This window comes from Amblyomma americanum, chromosome 7 (assembly GCF_052857255.1).
Source record: "Amblyomma americanum isolate KBUSLIRL-KWMA chromosome 7, ASM5285725v1, whole genome shotgun sequence".
NCBI lineage: Eukaryota > Metazoa > Arthropoda > Arachnida > Ixodida > Ixodidae > Amblyomma > Amblyomma americanum.
The window spans coordinates 3,717,845-3,740,779 of NC_135503.1; the positions used below are offsets into that span (position 1 = coordinate 3,717,845).

Below are 22,935 nucleotides of genomic sequence, written 5' to 3' on the forward strand. Positions count from 1 at the left end.
GCCTGTTTGAAAGCGTCATCGATAAGGTGGACTGTCACGGATAACAGGTGCTGATGGGAGCAGAGCAGCAGAGAAATGATGCCAAGCAAATGGAGCTAGCTGCAAGCCTGAATCAGCAGTTACCTGCTTATGCACAGAAGGATATGAAAAGTGCAGTCACCAGACGGAGCATTATGAGCATCGCGCAATGCCAGTACAGATGCATAGCTTCCAGCACAGCAGGAATGATGTGCAGAAAGGGAATGAGCTCAGAGGCACCAGACGACAGTTTCTGACTGCTTGCTCCAATGACACAAATTGCTCTAGAAAAATTCCTGCCGCAAGTAGAGGCACAAGCTGTGCCCCTTCACGTTGAACGTATTTTTGCAGTTCTCTTATAGGTGATACCTTGGGGCACCATTAATGTAGACAAAAAAAAAAAGATAATCGAAAACTGCCCATGAATCTTGAAAGGCCTTGACTTCAGTTCTCCCACTGCAGCGCCATTTCACCTGCAGACAGTGCAAAGTCCTCAGAACTCTGGACACTATTTCAGCAAGAATGCAGAGATATCTCCTCAGACCCAGTAAAAACACAGGGAAGCACATTCGTAACACGCTCAATTCAAGTCACTGCTCCAACTATAAGAGCAGACTGGCATTAATGCTTCTGCTGCTAAAGCTGCTCGTAATTGGGACTCACAATTCGCACAAAGATGGCACATGGTTGAAGACTTTGGCCAAAAGCAAGTTCATGGTGCCTGGTTAATTCAAATAAGACTGAAATACCGTAAAAATCGGAATATAGGTCGAACTTTTTTTTAAGAAACCATGGCGAAAAGTCGACCCAGTCTTATATACCAGTCACTGGCGAAAAAACTACGCAACTCTTGCAACAATGGGCGGCTGAAGTCAGCAGCCTCCATCAGCATCGCCACCAGCAGCAGTGCGGCGTGGCCAGTGTTACTAGAACCAATTCAGTTCTCAAACTGCGCTCTGATGCGCGGAACTGCCACCGTGCATGCGAATCAGAGGCGCTGCAGTCGCAGCAGGCTTCACATGCTCAGGCCAGTCACGCTAGCCATGCTCTCGACGACGCGCAGCAGTCGGCATTGTCGAACCTTGGCGTGTGTTCGGTGCTGTTGTGTTTTATCACTGCTGGTCTTATGAGTTGGTAGGCTTCGTGTGTACTCAGCGAAACCATGCCGACGTGGTGAATATCGGGGTGACAAAAGCAGCTCAGACCGGCATTTCTTTTTTGCTCCAACCTACGAAGGACTTCTCTCCGCATGGAACAGGGAAATTCCACGAGCAGACAAGGCCCTTTCAGCAAAATCAAGAGTGTGCGATCTGCAATTCCACGAACAAGACATCCTGAAAACATACATTCACATTATTGGAGGCAAAACCGTAGAAATTCCTCGAGGCAAGTGGAACCTTGTGAAAAATGCCATCCCGAAAGTGTTCCCTAATTTGCCATCATATTATCAAAGCCGCCAGAAGAAGAGAGACGCAGGAAAAGGTGGGAAAACACCAGTCTAACCTCTAAAGCACACAAAGAGCATCGGGATGCCCAGTGCGTTGAGATTCAAGCGCCATTTCAAGGGTCTCCCGCTGTTGACTTGCAAGATGTAAGTGTTGATGAACTGAAATATGTCGAGTTGCCTCCCCGCTGGCGCATGATCACACATCATGACAGTGATGACGAACACATTGCATTTTTCACTATGGAAACCTCAGAGTATGCTTTATAAGTTGAAAAATGTGTTGTCGTGAGCAGTGACAAGTTGGCGAGAGCAAGTGCCTGCGGTCGTCCAGCGAAAGCTTTCACTAGTGTGGCCGTCCACACACTGGGTGATCTGGCGGCTCTCTTGAAGAATGTCGATAAGCTTCATGCATGTGACAGAAGTCGAGGTCACTGCATGCACTGCAGTCCACTCAAATGCAAGGCGCTGTCACCACAACCAATGTGTTCACATTGCCAGATCCGAAACAGAAGACTGCTGAGAGAAAGCACTCGGAAGAAAAGTGGACTTACCCGAAAACATAACAAGGTGAGAAATTTGCAGAAGGTTATGAGAGCTGCAGCCAAAATAGTTTCCTTCATGCAAAACATCAAGGAGTTGCAAGATCAGCTCACAGCTGAAATGTCCAACTCAGTTGACAAGGCATTGGGTTCACTGCCACCTCTTCAGCAACTGGCATTTCAAACTTCACTGAATCAGTTGAAAACAAAAGGCCCTAAAGGAATGAGGTACACCAGAACATGGTCCGTGAGCTGCCTGCTCCTCTGGATAGCAAGTCCAAAAGCCTACAACATGATCCGGAACATGAAACCGCTTCCCTTACCAATGTGTAGGCGACTGATCCAGATTATTTCAGGTGTACCGAGTGACTATGGCTACAACGAGGTTGCCTTGAAGACAATTCAAGCATTCTTCAAAAACAAGTCCAGTGTTGAGAGGCTTGGCACACTTATACTTGACAAAGTCAAACTGAGAAAGTCAGTTGACTTCACCAAGTCAACGTATAAATTTGATGGATTTGTTGACTTTGGAACAGTGTCGGCACAGGGCACTGCTGTGGCAGCTTACCATGCACTTGTGATCATGTTTGTACCACTTTTATCATATGCGGGTACAGCCTGTGGTAAGTTTTGCTACTAGAGGGGCTGCTCCCGGCTTTGTTCTGGCAACGATAGTTTTTGAGTCTGTACTGCAACTAGAGTGGCATAGTGCTTCAATTATTGCAGTTGTAAGTGATGGAGCCGGCAATAACTGGTCAATGTGGACACATGTAGGGGTGTCAGGAAAAATCGATCGGGTGGTAAACAAGATCCCCCACTCATCACTTGAAGATTGACGCTTTCTGCACTTCCTGTGCAACGTGCCTCACATCATGAAGTGCATGCGGAATAACCTACTGAATCACACCTTTGCAAAGGTATGAAACATTTGTGTTCTCATGCACTTTTCTGCGTAACTGCATCCTTTTTAGTTCTTTAGTCCTTATTCGCTGCAATGCTTTTATTTATTTTCTCAGACTGGCACAGATCTGATAAACTTCAGTCATTATCGGCTACTCCATGACACTCAAAAGAGCAAGCAGATGAAAATATTGCCAAAACTCGCTGCATCCCATGTAAATTCAGGGAAGTTGGAAAAAATGAATGTCCGGCTGGCAACTCGGGTATGGCACCAATATCTTTTTTTATCCCTGTTGAGCAAAGTCTTTTTCCTTTCACAAAAGGAATTATTCACTTCGATCTTTATGCATCTTAACACATACTCTTTGTACAATTTCACTTGTTCAGCCGAAGCATTGCCATTGGCATGACGTAGGAACAGCACCTCTCGCTTTTTCAAGACACAGTGGGCACAGAACACTTCATTCTCCGCATGAACAACTTGTTTGATGTGCTGAATGCAAAATGCCTTGTTGAAGGAATTCGCAAAGATTCTCCAAAAATACAGGTGAGGCAAATTCACTTTGGTTTTTACATTATCTAGACCCCGTGATTATTCAGACAAGCATATCTTGCTTCATTACAGGTAATTAAGGATTTCCTTAAGAAGCTACTGAGAGGTACAGCATTATGGAAGACACAAGAATGTTTGCCTCACAAATGACTATGGAGCCTCTCAGGGTGACCTTGTTGTCAGTCTCGGACATAATTGCTCTACTCCATAATCAAAATGTTGCATACGTGCTCATTGCGAAACTCAACCAGGATACCTTAGAAGTATGTGTCCAAATGCCTTTTTCTTGTGAATGCCTTATTTGTCCAATCACAAAACAGATGGTTGCTGACATCATACTTCTATGGTACAACAAGCTTAAAAGTTTGTTTTTTTTCTATTCTCGGGCTCCTTTGGAGTGGTGAGATGCTTTGGAGGCCATGAAGACCATCCGACAATAACTCACTTCGGCCAGATTTTTAGGCTTCTCAGGCTCTACACGCCGCTCAAGATGGCAACAAAAGGCAATTGCTTAGGCGAGCCGGACTCGATCCTAGTTGCTGTTGATGAGAGCTTAAACAGCATGAGGCTGGCTGCACTTGCCAAGAAGCAAGCCCCGTGAGGAAGAGTTAAAGAAGGTCATCAACCAAATTGGCCTTCAAGAGCCAAATCAAGAGCAACGACTGAAGACAGACTCCAGCACAGCTACAGCTGTCCCACTTAAAAGAGAGTGCCCTGTATTACACTGCAGGGTACACTGTAAAGAAAATTCGGATATTCACAGCTTGTGAAAACTGCCTCATGACCTGTGAGTCAACACATCATGTCCCGCCAGCAGTCGTACTGACTGAAATGCACTCATTCAAGCCTGGAGCTCTACAGGACCCATCGGATGCATTGACTAGTATTGTCAATGGCACTGAATGTGTGATAGAAAAAAAGGCAAAGTACCATGAGGTGTTTGGAGATAAGTTTTGGTCCGTTTTAGAGGAACTGTCAAAAAGTTATCTAGTTCAGGTTAGGTGCAGTATTCATTACGAGGAACTGAGTGCTCATGTGATGAAGTTTCTACTGACCACACGTATGCATTTTTATACGAGGTTCCTTCACCAACATGAAAACTCCAGTGCGCAAGTGAAGGCAGAGAGAAAGTGAGCGAAGCTACAGTAGGAACAGCGTGAAAATGCCATGAAGTTGTGCACACCATGCATGGTGTTGTGTAATAAAATTGTGGTATGCCCAAGGCTAGTGTTTTTATGTACGTGTCCGCATGTTATGCATGATTCCTGTGAAAATGAACGTGCGCATAGTGCTCAGTTCAGTAAAAAAAATGAGAGCTGAGCTATTGGCCTGAACTCTTAGAATTTTCTGCAAGAATATAACTGCGAAGAGCGGGGGCTTTTAGTTTGTATCCTAGCACTAGCATGCTTGAACAACACAAGGTAAGCAGCATGCAAGGTGAATACTGTATATTCTCACTGTTGCTTTGTTCTGGCCCTCATCCTTTGTTTTCGTGGAGGTTTGTGTGCTATTGTACAAACTGATCCAGCACGCTATACTGCGGTTTCCTTCACAAGTTCTGATTCTCTGTGACCTTTGCCGTTGACTTTTGAAATCGCGCTCGTTTGCAGTCAGTGAATACGAACTCGAAGGAGCAAAGCACTGCCCACTGCGGTGGCTCAATTTGGGCGTCATGAGATCTTTGGTTCAGTTCCCGGCTGCATTTCTATGGGAGCGAAATGTAAAACACACTCGTGCGACATACAAAGCGAGTCCACTTTGTTCAAAGTTAATCAGGAGCCTCTCACTATAGAGTCTCTCATAGCCTTAGTTGCTTCAGGTAGTTAATCACCGCAATTAATCATGCAACCAAACAGTTGGTTCAAGCAATGCATGAATGGGACAGATTTACCAAGAGGCATCTCACCTGCATGCAGATGCGCCTCATTCACGGTATGAGCGCAGGCAAATGAGCATAAAATTTGTGCCTATTTGTTCCCTTCTCAACGCACTCAAATATGCTCAGCTTGCTGGTCAAAAAAGAAATACGGACCATTGGTCATATTTTATAAATAAAGCGTGAAATAAGGTTCCTTGCCACAAAACTACTCGTCCACCGAGCAGACGACGCGAATGAGTTGGAACCTGTTGCGACACTACTGACGTCTTTCGGCAAAGCAAAATATGTGCCATTTGCTACGCATGGATCTTATGGGGAGTTCGACAACTCCGGAATGGCGACATTGTGGCACCGCCATTTTGAGTTTCCGTTGTCGCAATGTTATTTTGGTTATAGGCTACCTTTTCACCTTTTGTTTAAAAATGAGTGGAAGCCGACAGAAATTCATCATCACCTTCAAGGAAAACGCGATTGAGTACACGGAAGATCACGGTAACCTGGTGGCATAGCGTGAATTTGGTGTATCCGAAAAGAGCATTCGGTACTGGCGGAGGCAGAAGCTGCATATTACAACTTGCAGCAACCAGAAGAAAATGTCATTTCGTGGGTGGACTGAAGCGTATCCAGAACTGGAAGGCAAGGTTGCGGAACTCATCTGGGAGCTGGATGTAAGCGCTGCCTGTGACTGCCGAATGCATCCACGTGAAAGCGATAGAGATTGTGCGTGCCTCTGGACTCACGAGGGCGCAATTCAAGGGCTCACAGTCCTGAGAGTGCAGCGATTTATGAAGAGGAAAGGCTTTGCACTATGGCGCCGTACTTCTGTGTGCCAGAAGCTGCCTGAAGAATTCGAAGACAAGTTCATCGAGTTTCAGCAATATGTAACTTCGCTCCGGCACCAGCGCGACTGCGTGATGGGACAGATTGGAAATGCCAATGAGACGGCAGTGTGGTTCGACATGCCCTCAAGCCAGACTTTTCTGAGAAAGGAGCTGAGCAGACCAAGCTTCTAACAATGGGCAACGAGCACTCACGATTGACTGTGATGCTCGCATGTACAAGCGATGGGAAGAAGCTGCTCCCTTTCATCATCTTTAAAAGGAAAAAAAGCTGCCAAAAGAGGAGTTTCCACGTGACATCATCGTCCGGGGTAATGAAAATGGTTTTATGAATGAATCGTTAATGCTAGAGTGGATCCGGCTCATCTAGAAGCGGTGACCTGGTGCTCTCTTTGAGCGAGCGAACATGTTCGTTCTTGACTCGTTTCGAGGCCACCTCACAGCCAATGTACAGCGGGCCCTGTGCGATGGCAAGACGGGTCTCGTGGTCATCCGTGGTGGACTGACATCTGCGCTGCAGCCACTAGACACTGTACTAAATAAGCCATTTAAAGATAGCCTGCGACGTCCACTGCTTGCGACTGTTTGTGGCTGGGTGTCGTCGGCATGGAAATCGCTTCCCGGTGAGGTTGTGCACAAGCCTTTCAGAAAATGCAGCATAAGCAACGCACTGGATGGCACACAGGATGATGCTCTATGGGACATGGGCAGCGAGAAGCACTCGTCATCAGACTCGAGTTCGGACGACTCTGATGGCTTGCAGTAACGCTTGCGTACTTAGTGCCTTTCTGTGTACTGTACACCCGGCCAATTTTTTAAAAGTATCGCGCGACCATCGACCCCCGTGTTTGTCGGCACCTTATCATCACGGCACGGAGCGGTGAAAGAAGCGAGAGTAAGCGCATGTATCTCGTTCGTTTCGCCACTCAGCGCCATTAATAAGGTGCTGACAAGCATACGCGTCGATGGTAGTGCGATACTGTTAAAAAATTGGCCGGGTGTACATACTACGTGCCGCATTTAAATGAAAATAAATACTGTCACCAATGCAACCAGTTGAGTCGCATTTGTTTCAAGGTAAGGGTGTCTTTCGGTACTTTTGCCATTGAAAAAGACCTATATTCCAGTTCGACCTATAGTCTGGTTTTTATGGTACAACATTGTTTGTGATCATGCCTGAAAAAATTATGTAGAATTTCTCACGTGATGGAACTGTAGCATACCACGCGTTCCTAAAAGCAGAAACACCCATCAGCAGCACGTAGGAATGAAAGGATCATGGAGGGGCTCTGACGTCACCTTTTTCAAAGCCGGAAGTGAGGGCTTCGTCACGCCAGTTGCCAGCAACCCAACCAATCAGCAAGCCAAGAGCGACAAACACCTCTGTTGCTATAGCAACATCTAAGCATGCACTTTGGGCAGCAGCTACAGCGGAAAATCTCTGTCAAGCTTGCTGCAGGTGCTGTTATCATGACTACGGGCCAAAGAATCTCGGAATTTCATGTGAAAAAAGCATGTTCCTTCCAGCACGCTTTCTGCAACACAATTCTGATAGCCGACGCTTCCCCCATATTTTCCGTCCTCCACACACCGGTAAGGAGAGGGAGCTTTCATTAGCTGCGGGAAATTTATACATTTGGCCCAGCACTACGACAGAAAACATAACATTTCTAACAAAGCATCATACCTATATCAGCCAAAGAAGGCCGAGCAACACAGTACAATGCAGCATTATACAAGCCCACTGCCAGATGCCACCTCTGAGCAAGATTTGATTTAAATGGATACTGAAGGGAAACATTTAAATCCAGCTAGATCAGGAGATTAGAGTCGCAAGAAAGCAATCATGTCATTTTGAGAACGCAGCTTAGTTAAGTCGAGAAATTACATGAAAGCAACAAAAAAAAATGTAACAACACCTCTAGCAAATTCCGGTAGCAGAGCCTGCTGAAGCATTTCCTTTGCTAGCCACAACAGGTTCACTGCTTTCTCAAGCGACATTGTATCACAGTAGGCTGAAACAGGAAGAAAGCAGTGCAGAGGGAAGTGCCGAGATGCGAGAACGCAGTGTTACTAGCTTTACATGCCACCCGCTAGGCCTGCGCAAAGCTGCCAGGCGCAAGCTCCCAGTCATTTACACTCTTGCCATATAGTGACACCACCCTGTCTCAAAAAGATGGCTTCACCGCATGAACAGCAGTGCCACCTGTTGATACATATTGCAACAGGAGCGCATCTGATTGGCGGGTCAAGCAGATTCATGAAGAGCCGTTGTTTTTATATCGTCCCACTGCTTGCATTGCAAGCTGTTGGAGTTCTGGCGCAAGTTTTTGCTGCCTCATTTGTTTCCCTTTAGTATCCCGTTAAATCTAGCAGCAACTTTGAACTGGAAAAGTGTTTATATCATCTCCACTGATGACAAAACAGCATGTACTTAAAAGGCTGCCATTTTGTGGTGGTTCAGACGCAACTCAGCACACATTTGAGGAGTTACCTCGTCAGGGCCTCAAAGATGCGGCCAGCCTGAAAGCTGATGTCTTCGTCCGCCCTCAGGACGAGGGTCCGGGTCTTGGCCTGTAGGTGCTCCTTGGAAGGGGCACCCCACAAAGCGGCATACAGTGTCTCAGGCGCAGCAGCCCTGTACTCAGAGGGCAAGTCCAGAAGGCTGAGCTTTTTCTTGGCAGCACAGCTGACAATGTTTGCCAGGTAGGTCAGCACCCGAAGAGTCACCTCCCGATTCGAGTCCTCCAGCAGTGAGAACAAATTCTGCGGTGCCTGTTGAGCAAGAGACGTCATATACAGCTTTAAGGAAGCATGACATATCTCGATAATAAGCACGAAAAATAAGGCAAAGGCAGTGATATAAGAAGCACTAAACCTTCTGGCACGGTTCTTAAACAGGCTCTGAAAGGGGCTTTAATAAGGTTGCATTATACTTGTGTTGTTAAAGAATACCACTTCACTAATATCCTCCCACAAGAATTTTTTTTTTATGCACTTTGTAAAAGTTGAGTTATCTGTAGTTCTGGATGTCACCATCTTCGCGCCTTTCCCTCTCCTCACACCACTTTTTGCATGCTGAAAGGTCGGCACTCCTCTGTCGGCCCCATCACCAGGGGCGGAGCATCGTGACCCGCCGGAGCTATGCTGCATAATGGCTGCGTCCATTGTAGCTCCCTGACGTCTGAAAGAATCTAACCAACAGCCATCTCTCAACTGGTATATGTAGTAACAGTGTGTCAGAGAAGGGTGCAAGCATGAATAAGTCACCGGAAAGGGCTCACCAAGTTTTGCGCGTGGTTGTGGGTTCTCTGCTGCATGTAGAAGTGCATTATTTGGCTCACTGTGTTCATGACAGCACAACGCAGTGATTGAACAAGTTGATGCGTTCTCAAACAAAAGTAATACCTCAGCATGACATAACCAAAGATTGTCCTCATGCAAACACAATCGTGTGAGAGACTATTACAAAGCTAACTGCACTCATGATTGAGGCCAATGGAGGCAGCTTACTGTAATGATAGAAATCTGGAATGTACAAACAAGGGTTCACTTTAGAAAAGGGTAGGCTCAAGATGTAAAACACTGAATGCATGCAACTACAACTAGAAACAAGGATGGCACTGCTTAAGTGCAACCAAGTTGCCATGTCTGCATGCAAAGAAATGTCTTGCAGCTACTTGCAACAAAGTTACGGCCTTCCACTGCTAATGCAGAGCAATCAGGCCTTATCAATATAACCACCAACGACTTGAATTATGGATAAAATTTGGGGGACCAATCTTTTTCACTGTATCTTCACCTCTTTAAAACAGAGCTTGCTGTTCGGACAATAGGCAGGGTTAAAATACACCAAATCCATAAAAGACCAAGTATTTTAGCGCGCTAGCACTTGTAGTGGCCATTCCCCACATTTAGACGTTTTTTGCGTGTTTGTCTGAAGCCTGCTTTGTGGCAGGCTGCCCACCAAGTTGTGGGCAACCTGCCTAGGTTGTGCATGTGTGCGTGCATGCATGCAAACGTACACACACACGTGGCAACTTGCCCATCAGATCGTGAGCAAACTGCTCACTGTGGCAGGTGTGGAAGTTCAATTAATGACTGGTCGCGAGAGCTTGCTTGGGAAGAACAACCTGGACCTCACAAGCCCCACCGATGGCAGCACCTGCCATCACTGCGCCAGCAGTGGTATGAGAACTCTCAGCAATCTATGAATGTAAAGTTGAGAGTTACCAATTCCACATATATGGCCTTTAACCCATTAACGCTATCGCGGTATACCCTTAAGGCGGAGCTTAAGTGTCCCTCCAGCTTTTTTTTTCCGTTTCATTTATTTTTCTTTCATCGCACTTCGCTGGCATCAGTCGACGGATGGTTTTTGCAACAATAGGCCCTTTAATTCATCTGCATTAAAAATGTGTTGATCATGAAATTCACCCAATGGCTGTAGGGAAGTGATGTCACTTCTGGTAACACCTTCTAATACTATCACACTGTCAACACATAAGGCAATGTAGGTGTCCTTGCAAATTTCTTGTCTTGTTTTGGGGTTCTATGCATTACAGTGATGAGCTACCTGGTCGATGCATCTTTTCATTTTCCATATTGTATGAGTGACTGTGAAGGAAGCTCCCACAACAGCTGCTGTGACATTGAAACAGGTTTAGCAGCTGTCAGCCAACAGGGTATAAATGTGTACTACCATTTTGTGAAATGTGAACAGTTGCAATAGGAGGCACGTCATGAGACAGCATCATACACTTCCTGTTAGGAAATTCTAACTGCACTGCACGGCATTTTGTTGCGATAGCTACATTACAGTAGCATTTCAAGCCTTTAGCGTGGCGGTGACAGCGCCGCCACGCTGTCACGTGGTGCAGAGTAGCTGCCGGCGGCGCAGCGCCATGGCTGATCACGCGGTTTGTCATGTGGTTGGTCACATGACCAGCCACGTGATGCGGAGCAGCTGCTGCTGCCAGTGGCGTGGCGCGCTGGTGAAACCGAGCTGCCACAGCTGTGCGCATGCGCAGTGTCAAGCGGGACGAAAATGAAGAAGGAACGCCCAGCGAAATGGAGTGGCGAAAGACTGACTGCAATTCAACTGAGCAAGTTCCACTCGGCCAGCTGTAGCTATCACATCACTCCAGGTTTAACCAGAGCTAAACCACCGCCAATATTTTTTAAGACAATGGCGACCGAGATATTGCGCTTGGAGCTCCAAAGACTGTTAAGTTTGCAATCTACTGTACACTTCTATGCAATGAAGCAGACCGCATTCACAGTGTTTTTTCTTAATAATCTTTTTCCTCTTCTTGCTTTATGCACATTTTTTTAGAGAACAAATGTGCCTAAATTGAGAACACACAGCTGTATTTTATTATTGTGCTGTGTATCGAGCAAACCTGTCTTGCCACATTTTAGCCCACTACATGACATGCTGCATTTGTTTGGTTGACTACAAAACATTGAAAATCAAATTGAAACATTAATCCTATGTTCTATACTGTGGTTTTGGCTGTTCTCAAGTATGCACATATTCAGAAGTCAAAATATGCAGCTACTACTGACTAAAATTTTTTTCAATGCATTTCCACAAAAAGAGAAGAGAAACAAAGAAGCTTTTTTGGGTTCCGCACCTTGGCTGCCAAAAGGAAGGGAACCATGCGGGAGTTGCAAGACAGATTCACGAGGAGCTTGAGCGTCTGCAGCCGCACGGCATCATCTGCCGTCTCAACCAGAATGCAGAGGTGGTGCAAGCGGCCCCGAAACGCCTCATGCGTATCATCACACAGTGCCAGGTTGGTCAGGCAGAGCAGCGACACCATCTGCAGGTAGCAGCCACCATCCCGGGATACCGCTGCAGACAGCAGCAGTGGAATGCAAGGCTGCAAGGGTGACCAGCCCCATTGATAATTAAGCGTTTCACACACTGAGAAGCACCTTGAGCCACACCAAAATGATTTACACTTTGAGAAACAAAAGAAAAATTTATCCACATCCAGACTGCCACAACAGCTCCAAAAACAAGCGTCTTTCACGCACATCGAATGGCAACTAAGGCTGTTAAGGCTAGAAACATCAAGTTGTAAACTCCCGACTGACTCCTTTTTCACAGACTTATACGAGACCTAAGCACAATCATCCCATGAAACTGGCTGCCAATCACTGAGAGTACTAGTGAAAAGAGCCAACAAAACTGTCAAAATTCTAGACATGCTCTGATACAAAGCAGAAGATCATAGCTGCTGTGGCATCCAAGCAACGCCCAATTAGCACTGTAACTGGTTGTACAAGCCGCACACATATCAAAATAACTCATACTGGAAATGTTGCTGAGTTCCCCATTCACCAAAACCATGACAGGAGCGCAGGTGAAAGCAGTGCTTAATTCTGCTGCACGTATCTGCTGCATTCTGGCCATGGCAGCTCTCTCTCTACCCACATGACTTAATTCCTTGTTATTCTTAGTGCGCAAAGAATGTGAAAGACAAATACAAGGATAGGCAGTACAGGTGTTAATGTCGAATAAAAGGGTTACTCAAACATACGAAGAATATGTACCTGTTACAGTGATGGCTTCGTATGAATGATGACACTCTCTTGCTCAACCCAAGCACTTTTCAATAAAAGTCATGCGTTATCTAATGTGCTCAACTTGCATCAATTCTTTCAGAATTTTCAACAAAATTTATCCTATTAGCTTCATCACTTTATCTGCACAACAGAGTCCTCCTCACTGGATATGGCAGCTAGTATACTAGCATCAGCCGAGTAAAGCATGACTGAATACTTGCCTATCCTTTTGGATCTCTCATAGGCTCCCTGTGAGTATGCTTCTGTGCTGCATCAAGAAAGATTGCTAAACAAAAGAAGATGCACTTGCCTGCAACAGTGTCTGGTTCCTCTCGTTAACAGCCATGTTTGCGATGGCCTGTGTTGCTGCCACCTGCACTGCAAGGCAGTCGTGGTCCAGGAGGTCCTTCAGCAGTGGCAGGCACCCAACATCACACAGGTAGTCCTACACGAGGTCAAGGAGTAAACACAAGGTCACACCAAGGCCGGGATAGCACCTGCCCCACAGTCTCTTGTTCAGCATAAGTCACTACAGGTGGCCAGGTAATGAAATGTAGTTTTAAAACTGTCACGGAACTCTGCATATTCAATTTGTCCTGTCTTTCAGTTCCCACTTTACCTTGTAATTATGCTTCTGCCTTATTGTATAATGCTCTTGTTTTCTTTCTCCAGCTATGTACAGTCATGGAAAAAAGTTCGCGGGATGCTGATTCACGGAAAAAAATTTACTGCTGCGTTGCCTCGCTAGCCAGTCAGATTGTATTTCCTAGCAGATGGAGCACACCTGTCTTGTCATGCTTCTATGTATTTCATTTACCTGCTATGCCTAACTGCGCCACACTAAATTTTTTTCGCGAATCCGCATCCCGCAAACTTTTGTCCATGACTGTAGTCTAACCGGTGCATCAGATTTATGGCTCCCATCAGGCAAAGTACATCTGCCCTTTGCTCACTATCCAAGAAATTGTTGTCTCAATAAAGAAACATCAATAATATGTTGGCTGAAGTGCTGTGAAGTCTCAGGAAAAAAAAAATTTCTCAACTGCTGTGCAAAACCAGACAAGTAAATTTTAAATGAAAGCAGTCATAAGTGCAAAACAGCAATGAAATGCTGTGAGATTTGTTTTTCAGGCTTAGCTTTTCACAACAATTTCACAATAATTCACACAAACCTTCAAATGTACTTTTAGAAGATTTCGGCTGATGTCACAGGCACCTGGATATTCAAATTCCGTATATGCGACAGCATAAACTGTTTGTGAGACTGAATTTTTCAATACAGTTGCTACATAGATGAGTTGGTAATAAATTATCAGGGGTAGCAGCGCAAAAGACGGGGACAGGGAATTTCACTGCAGTGCTCATCCTGTGTTCTTTCTTTCATCCCTGTCTTTTGCGCTGCTACCCTCAAGACTGACTTTTTCCCGAACTGCAGACCATTCATAGAGTTATACAGTAGACTCGCATAATTCGTACTTTTAGTTAATTCAACAAGTTTCAAAATTTTGGTTATCTGGCTATATTTACAATGCATTTGAAAGCTACTTAATTCAAAATTTGATCTCTATTAAATTCGGTTAATTCAATCTTTTGTCTTGCTCTAACAGTCCCGCCATGCAAAAGAGCAGCGAGTGAGGTCAGAGATGTCAGGTTTGCAGCTCTACATGAACTGAAAATCCAGCCCCCTCTACCGGTTAACTCTGACGCGGTCCGAAGGGCAACCGTGTCGATCGGAGTCACCCCGTCGCAACATAATTTCTTTTTCTGAGCTTTGCTACCAGCCTGTGACGATTACGGTTGCTGGCCACACATCTGCGAGCTAAGCCCAGCTGTGCCCCGTTCGGATTTGCTAATTGGCACATTGCTGGCCCTTTTTTCTTTATAGAAGGCTTCTCATTCCGGCACAAATGTGCGTTCCCTTCGTCCTCGCATCCGTCTGCATGGTCCTGTGAGTTGATAATGCGCGCTCATCACGAGCTGCTCACTGTGTGGTGAAGCCTCCTGACTTACATGGACACCGCCGCCTCTGAGGGGGCTTCACCACTACTGCATTGCACCTGTGAAGGAGGTCGTGGAAGAGCTTATTATTTTAAAGCATTTCTGCTTTGATATTCCTGACAGGGGACATGCAGTACACCATGAAGGAATTCCTAAAAATCACCACTGCCACACAGTTTTCATTTAATAGCAGACCACCATTGCCTATTTTTTCATCAATTAAATTTGCTGTGGTGCGAAACTGTTTCTAGGAGTTTTTTTGAGGCCATGCGACCTTTCTCCCAATCTCTTGAGGTTTTAATTAAAGGGGCTGTGAAAGGGGGTCTCAACAAAGATGCGATGTGCCTAGGATGCTAAAAGGCACCGCTTCACTAATAACCTTCAGCAAGAAATTTTTAGATGCGTTTTGTGGAAGCTGAGTTATCTGTAGTCAAAATTTGAATTTCCGTGCCTTTGCGCCTTTCCCTCTCCTCTCGTCACTTTTTGCACGCTGAAATGTCGGTGCTCCTCCGCCAGCCCCTCGCACTCGCCCCCTCCACTGGCTGCCGAACCAATGATAGCAGTTTGCTGCTGACGTAACGAGCGCGGATGCTGATGTAATGAGCGTGGATTTGGGCAAAAGCCCAGCACCGCAGGTCGCCGCTAGGCGCGGAAGCGGGAGTTTTATAAATTGTATTGAAAATTATTCGCTCGCTTTTTATGGTCATGTACACGGCATTAACGCTCGATGGCCTGTACTCTACATATTGCGAACATTTTATAGACAACCACAAACATCCTTTTCAGGGACGCTTTAATGTGGTTTTGCTCTGTTGCGAAACCAGTACATGGATAGATGGTCGATAGCGTTTTTTCAACCATACTCGAGTAAACAAATCGCTGCCTTTCAACAGTATTTTATGTTCTGCTACACATTTTAGCTACATCTGCATAAAGAAATAGATCCAAAATACTATTTTTATGCATAGATATCCATAAGATCATATTAAGGTGTGCTCCTGATAATTCAAACAAAAATCTCTGGTCCGTTAAAGTATGAATTAATGAGTCTACTGTATTTGCAGTACCCAGACACTCTCTACAGCATTCATAAAGCTTCAATTTAGTATACTCATTTGGGAGTATGGGAAATAACTGAGGAACACTGCTGTGCAGGCTATTCTAATAGTCCACTCTTACACTTTTTTTTTTTTCGGTTTTGTGTGACAGGGCAACTGCATAAATGTCTAGTGTTGGCCTGAAGAACTTGTCTGAATGGTCTCTTCCAAGCGCCAGTTCAACAGTAAGCAATGGTCAAGACTGCGGGAAACTTCATGGTATTATATCTGTCTACAGACCCACTCACCCATCTACCATCACATATGCATGCTCTTCTATCCAAAGCATGAAATCATCTGCACTAAACCCCTCACCATAAGCGCAGTCACAACGTGAAGCAACATCTTTCATTGAAGCAATCATATCATGCCAAGACCAGGGAGCAAAGAAGGTACAAAAAGGAAGGCTTGCTCTCTGGGATGGCATGACAGTGTCAAAAGTGGTTCTGAACGAACTGCACACTTCCAGCATCTACTAGTGATAAACAACCATACCTGTGCATCTGATTCATCTCTGGTGGTGCTGATTTCACCGCAAAATATTTCGTAAACATTTTTACCAACGTATAGATATTACAACATGCCCGATGGCCTGTTCTGTTATTACACCCACAGTGAAATTCAGCAAGGGAAAGCTTTGTTCCATGCAACTACCCGTTACTACTGCATGTGCTCCGCACACTGGTGCCTTCTTTTTAAGCTACCCTATCTGGCAGCCTGCTTTCCCTGACAATCAATGCTTCCTCTCCTGCACATTCTTCCTCTAGGGCTAGGACACCCGCATTTAAAACATCTCCAAGTCCTGCTTTAACGCACTAACGTTTAAGGGGGTCATGTTGCAGAAAAGCCAGCGCCATCATCAGCGTTGCTAGCCGTGAGCGAGAAATCGTGATGGAAGCAAAGATTTAATAAACTCCACAAAAAGGTCTAAGAATGTTCAGATTGATGCCAAATTTCTCAGGGAGGCTCCTGTAACCAAAGGAAAGTAATTGAGCGGAAAAGAAAATTGGGTCAATTTGGGTTTGGGTGGGAATCAAACCTAGGCCCTTCGGACTGCAAGACAGATACGCTACCCAAAGGCCACGAACACTCATTAGTTCATGCTGAATAAAGGTGGACCTAGTCAATGCGTTGTGGTCTTTGACGTAGTGAAGTGTCTTAAAGACATGCACTGATGAGTACATGAGTAATTATCAGTATGCTAATAAGAATTAGATCGCTGTATGAGTGTTCAGTAGGCAATGCAGACGGGACCGGGTAACGCTATCATGTCCTACTCTTAAAGGTGAAGCTTAAGCGTCCCCAAAGTTGTTTTCACATTCAACGAATTAAATTCTCTGCTATAGCCTAGTGGATAAAGCAAAGGTTTCATGCACTACAATGTAGAATTTTGTGAGGGGAAAAAGCAAACTGCAATAGCTACTAGTGCACACTTGCATGCAGCTCTCAAGAGAAAATGACTATTGTGCAGCTAGGTCAGCATATACTCTTTAGCCGTCTAGACGCTCAAAGTGGTTATTTTGAATAGAGTCACTGCTTTATAAAGCAACGCCTGGCGGCAGTACCGGGCATTAATGAATTTATAAGGTGCATAACATGCAGTAGGCTTCGATTGCGTCGCTTGCTACACATGAACTAATTTACGTTTCAATGAGCCGCGTGCATCGAAAATGCTTTGCATCACAGTGGTCTATCGTAAACAAAACAGACACAGCAGGAAAAGTTAAGCCAATAAGAGTAGACCAAACTCTGACACATGTTGCACGCTGATTCGCACAGAATTTAATTTCAAAACAATCCTAAGCAACCTTTTTAAGCTGCTTCTGGCTGCACGCCTAGGAGGAGGCATTTCCTGAACCGGTTATATAATATTAGTGCCAGCTATAGTTTTCCTGCCGTACAGCTTTAGTTCGGGTGCCAGACAGGCAAACTTAACATCACTTAAACTTAGATCAACCTCGGACGGGTAGTTGCACGCTTGACAGAGGCCTTGCAAGGTCTCACTACACGGCAAAGAAAAAGCTGCATTCGAAATTAACTTTTGTGTGCGCAGGCAGCTTGCTTCATGCCAACGCCGCTAAACCTGCCCTTTCACGACAGAAGTTTCCTCGTGACAACTGGAACTGTGAGCAATAGACTGTAAACAAATTTATTTTCGCGAGGACCTAACTTTCTAATTTTTTGCGAATCACAAAGACCTCCCGAAAAATTGTTCACGCGAATAATTTGAGAAAAAGTAGCTCTAAGGGACGTTACACCTGTGCTTCGCATAATTTAGTACTCGCTGAAAGACCATTTGCTAAATCCCAGGACGGCTGACTTACAGGATGGTTTTTTGCCAACAAAAATCCTTGTTTACAGACTGTGCTTTCATTTCCTACTCTGTCCATAAAAAAGGGTTAGTGCGAGTGGAGGTGCGTCTGTCACCCTTCAGTGTATCCCTTTTCGAAAACGAGAGGGGAATGCCCTTTAATCTGCCTGAACCTGAAGTCCGGCGGCTGCCACCAGCTTTCAAGATCAAGAGTAAAGGGCAGTTGTCGAAAATGTACAATGGTGCATTCCTTCAACAAATAGCAGGCTCTACTTGCTTCATGCATTCACACACCCACAAACACTCTGAACAGAAAAGGGGAGAGAGCTAGTCACTAAAGATTGTTGTGATGCACTTAGCAAATGATACTACGATCGAGTGTCACTCACTGAAAGTGACGCAATATTTTCTCACGTGTCAGGAATATAGCAGACGCAACTGCCCATATCATGATCAGCAAGAGCCTGGCCAAGCCCACTGCAGGGCAAAGGCCTCTCCCATGTGTCTCCAATTAACCCTGTCCTTTGCCAGCCAGCTGTGCCCACCGTATTCCTGCAAACTTCTTAATCTCATCCGCCCTCTGTGAATTCAAATGTTCCATCTCAAAGACACAATGCACTACTCCCAATACGAAAGAATTCGATGCAACGTGTTTGGTATTTTACGTTTGTAACGGGGCTTCGAACTGTTTCAACGATAAAGCATGTGGATACCAAAATCTCTGTTGTCCACAGTGCGATATTGGTGAACAAGCTAAATAAAAACTATTCAAACTGCAAAATGTTAATGCTTACAAGAAAATGGGTGAAGCGCTATACAATAGCGTTACTGTTACCGGAACCGCATAACTACGTGTGGCATGTATAAAAAGCACCATAGGTATTGTGGCTTACTTCGCAGATCTCCGTGTTGTCATTTGCCTTCCAGTCTTCATGCTTCACTTTCGCCTCCCACGCTATTTTCCGTGTCTCATCCCGTGGAAGACAAAAACATTGGGCGCCTGACTTTGCCAAGCCAGCACACAATTGAACCCAACAACCCGGCATGGTAGTTTTCACGATATCACTGTTCAATTGCCCAGCATCCAGCGCACAACACAACAGCTTCGCACACTTTGCAGCAATGGCACGAAAAGCGACCTGCCCTAAGATGGCGACTGCGGAGAAGGCGGCGGCGCAGCACATGCCAAAGGGTGTCACCACCCAGTACGGCGGCGCTAGCATCAAGGCACTGTACAGTCAGAACCTGCCACATTCCTTTGCTCTCGCCATACCCTCCTCCTTCCACTGAGGGTGGTTGCCGTGGAAACCACCCTCCTGCGCTCGCTCATCTGGTTATACTGACAGCCTACTACAAAGACACCGACGCCTGACCCAAGGCACGGGTGCGTAACAGTTGCAAGGTGTGAAAGAATGTGCTACTGGTGGAAATGTAACCCATGCCTTCCACATCCCATGCTGTTCTCAACCAAATGAACCATGGCAGCAGCTGTCTTGCTTTCTACTTTCGTGACCCTTTATATGCAGGTTATATTTTTTTAGAAATTTTGGGGCTCAAAATCAGGTACTACTCTTTGAGTTCAAAATTGGGCACAAGTCGTGCTTTAAGAATTAACTATGTACACTCACTTTAATGCAGCATACAAAGTACACTTTTTTTATTACTGTCACAAGTACTCTATTGAGTACTCTATTGAGTACTTGTGACAGTAATAGCAAGTTGCATTAAGAAAATGTTTATCAAACAGCCTTCTATTTCTCTCTTATACATAGCTACGTTGCCCCTTTCACTACCATCTAAATCCACATCATTTGTTTCCAAGCTAGACAGCCCCCCTCTCTACGTATATACTGTGAAAACATTCTTTTAACATCACAGCTACCATATTACATGGACATACAGCAAAACATTATGCTAGTACTCATATTCTCGGGGCTTGCTTTTAGCAAGTACCTTTCAAACTTATCCTGTAGTAGTCATTATCCTGTAGTGAAGGCACACAAGGGACAACAAATGTTAGAGGACATTTACAACCATAAGCCACCTTAAAAGGGGTTAACTGTCTGCCAGTTTTCTTTATGGCATTGTCTGCTTTTTTGTATCACAAAGAAATGTTTTAGGAAAGTCTTGTTTTAAACATCGACTAGGTTTAGTGTGACAGTAATGAAATTAGGTCAGAACACTGTAATCGGCAACAGCAGGGTTTTACCCAAAAACCCCTCACGCGAATGGTTACTGTGTAAAGTTCAAAAACTACCCACTGCAACGTTAATAAACGAAAATTTTGCTATTGGTTACGCTTAATCTTGAACAAAGGCACAGCTGCTACACACCTGATTAATTGTGAATGCTGCACAATTGGACATCGTTGTGAGGGTCTTGACGAGAATGTCTTCGTTTCTTGACGTCAATAACGTCCTGAGACACTTGGCCTCATACAGGGTCATCACTCGTGCCTTGTTGTACAGCCCATGAAGCACTTCTTGCAGGAGCTCGTCAGTTTCCTTCACAACTGCACAGTAGAGAGACTTCTCTGTGATGTGGTTTGCACTCAGGTCGTTGCACTGCCAGTGCTGAGAAGCACGGGATGATGACCGGCTTGAGTTCTTCCTCTTCAGTGGTGAAGTTGGACTTGTGTGTACATTTTCAGCCGAGCGACTCAGGTAGCTATTATTGCAGCTTTTATCGGCAACTGGGCTCAAAGCCTTCGGTGAACCCCATGGGGAATTTTGCAAGCTCCGCGGCTTGAAGATGCGTGCAAAGTACTGATCGTCAAACATGCGAGCTTTGAGGTTCAGTTCACGCACTTTGTTACGGACAGACTTTGGAATGAAGTGCAGCTCTGCTGGAGAGTTTGTAATGTAATCCTCAGGAGGCACGCTCAGGTCAGTCTGACTGGAGCGGTGGCTCATGTCATGCTCTGAAATCCAAGATAAGAGTGAAAGACTTGAGGGATCACTATGACATATACGTGCGCCATTTGCACATAAAAGGCATGCTGCAATAATTGTATTCTAGAATACAAATCATCTTGTTTTGGCCAAAAAAAAAAGCACACCTGATTTTTTTTAGCTTGTTGACACACATTCACAACAGCAAGCCAGGATTAAAACCACGTTTCTTCATGTAAGCTGTACCCTTGTAAGCTTCTTCACGTGCTCTGTAACATGCTGGCACATAATGAAGCCGAGGAAGCTCCCCTGTACCTTTATTAATGTGAATTTACCAAACAAATACACAAAATGACAACAAAATGGGCGAAATTTATGCGCTATGCAGTGAATGTTATGCTGCTTGTGCTCGAAAAACATACGTGACAGGCTGCGGATTGTACACGAAACCAGAACACCATCCAGACTTGAGCTAATATTTACAGCTAAATAATAGCCACCCGATTCTTGGCCGATCCCCCAGTGTGGGTATGTGCCATCTTTTGATAGGCTAACAACAACAACAACATAAATAATTAAACGCAACTCACAACATACCTGCCTGTTCTCCTTTGTGTTTTTTCTTCTTTTTCAACTTCACCAGTTTACGCGATCCTAGAGCAAGGACAAAAAATTGCCTTATTCAACAGCTCGTACAACACATGCATTCTCACAAAATGTCAACAATTGAATCGGCATGGCATATGCGAAATGCGATCATGAAAAGTGGTACGTAACGACGTGCAATCACTGTAACCAACACTACAAAGCACAAATCATTGGACCTTTTGTGATCTCAAGCATGCGCCGCGTAGAAAATGCAGCGAAGAATTAGAATGAATGTAAGAATTCTACCACACGACGCCTTAAGTACTATAGAAAATATTGACGTCCAGCGCACAGTTATCGATTATCTCCACGCAAGGTCACTCGTTTTCTAGGGCATTAGTCCGCCGAGCACAATTTTCCGGCAAAGATGCTTTCGTTTATATAAGTGCAGAAACAAATATCTGCACCATCGATATTGCTAGAAATAAGCAACGGCACACAACTGCTCATTTACACTGCGCGACAGATCGCAGTTCTAAAACACACGGCAAAAGATCTAATGTACTGTGAAAGCGTCGAATGACAACCTTCTCAATGTAAACCTATGCATAACACAAACCTCCACATTCGGACAGATTAATTCTCAAGCAGCAGTTTAACACAGATTAATTGCGCGAGAAATGTGCCAGCAAGCAGCAACTCCAAAACAATCTCGCCTGTTACAGCATCCACTCACCCTTGTCGTCTCGACCGTTGCCCTTAAAGCAAAATGCTGACTTCAAAATCGAGTAACCGACGTAAGCAAAGCCAGCAAATACAGCTGAACACAGGGCTACTCGCTTTACCGCAACATCTTCGCTAGCCATTTTCGCAGTGCGCGAAAGCAAACCAAACGAATCAAACTCGAGGTGCTCGAGGCTCGAGGTTCGAGACTACCTCTGCGAGTCGACGATGGCGCCCCCATTACCAGGAGTTTCGATTTCGGGTTAGCCGCGTGCGTCTGTGGCCACCGTGCCAACCGTGCCACAAATGGCATCTTCTTCGACAGTAGCATGAAAAGAATGATTTCCGCGCTGGTGCGACAGGCTGAATCGCGAGAAAGCCGATTTGCGAGCTGACCTAGTCCCAACCAGCAGCCCGGGCCCGTCTTCATGCCACACAACGTGAATCGCGGCAAAGAACCGAAACGTAGCATGGACTGTAGATAGCAGTGAACTTTGAAGAAACAGCTGCTAGGACGAGTCAAAACACATGGCCAGGCTTAATTCCTGAAAGACAGGAAATCCCTGCTGCCCTACACTT

At 45.2% G+C, this 22,935-nt stretch overlaps 1 protein-coding gene across 1 annotated transcript; it reads right to left on the minus strand.

Moving 5' to 3' along the window:
• Positions 1–356: 356 nt before the first annotated feature.
• Positions 357–22,580, minus strand: LOC144098285 (armadillo repeat-containing protein 10-like). Its single transcript, XM_077630800.1, has 7 exons — positions 22,370–22,580; positions 21,643–21,699; positions 20,488–21,074; positions 13,059–13,193; positions 11,812–12,060; positions 8,670–8,950; positions 357–491 (listed from the first exon to the last, which is right to left on the minus strand). Exons 1-7 carry the CDS (start codon positions 22,497–22,499, stop codon positions 488–490), a joined length of 1,443 nt encoding a protein of 480 aa, XP_077486926.1. The 5' UTR covers positions 22,500–22,580; the 3' UTR covers positions 357–487.
• Between the last annotated feature and the right edge of the window lie 355 nt (positions 22,581–22,935).

Excerpts from the sequence above, each read along its gene's own strand:
- LOC144098285 (XM_077630800.1), bottom strand. The coding sequence starts at position 22,499 with ATGGCTAGCGAAGATGTTGCGGTAAAGCGAGTAGCCCTGTGTTCAGCT. Across the intron at positions 21,700-22,369 it reads CAACGGTCGAGACGACAAGG|GATCGCGTAAACTGGTGAAG; the intron begins GTGAGTGGATGC and ends TCCTTGCTCTAG. Across the intron at positions 8,951-11,811 it reads CCTTCCTTTTGGCAGCCAAG|GCACCGCAGAATTTGTTCTC; the intron begins GTGCGGAACCCA and ends CTTGCTCAACAG.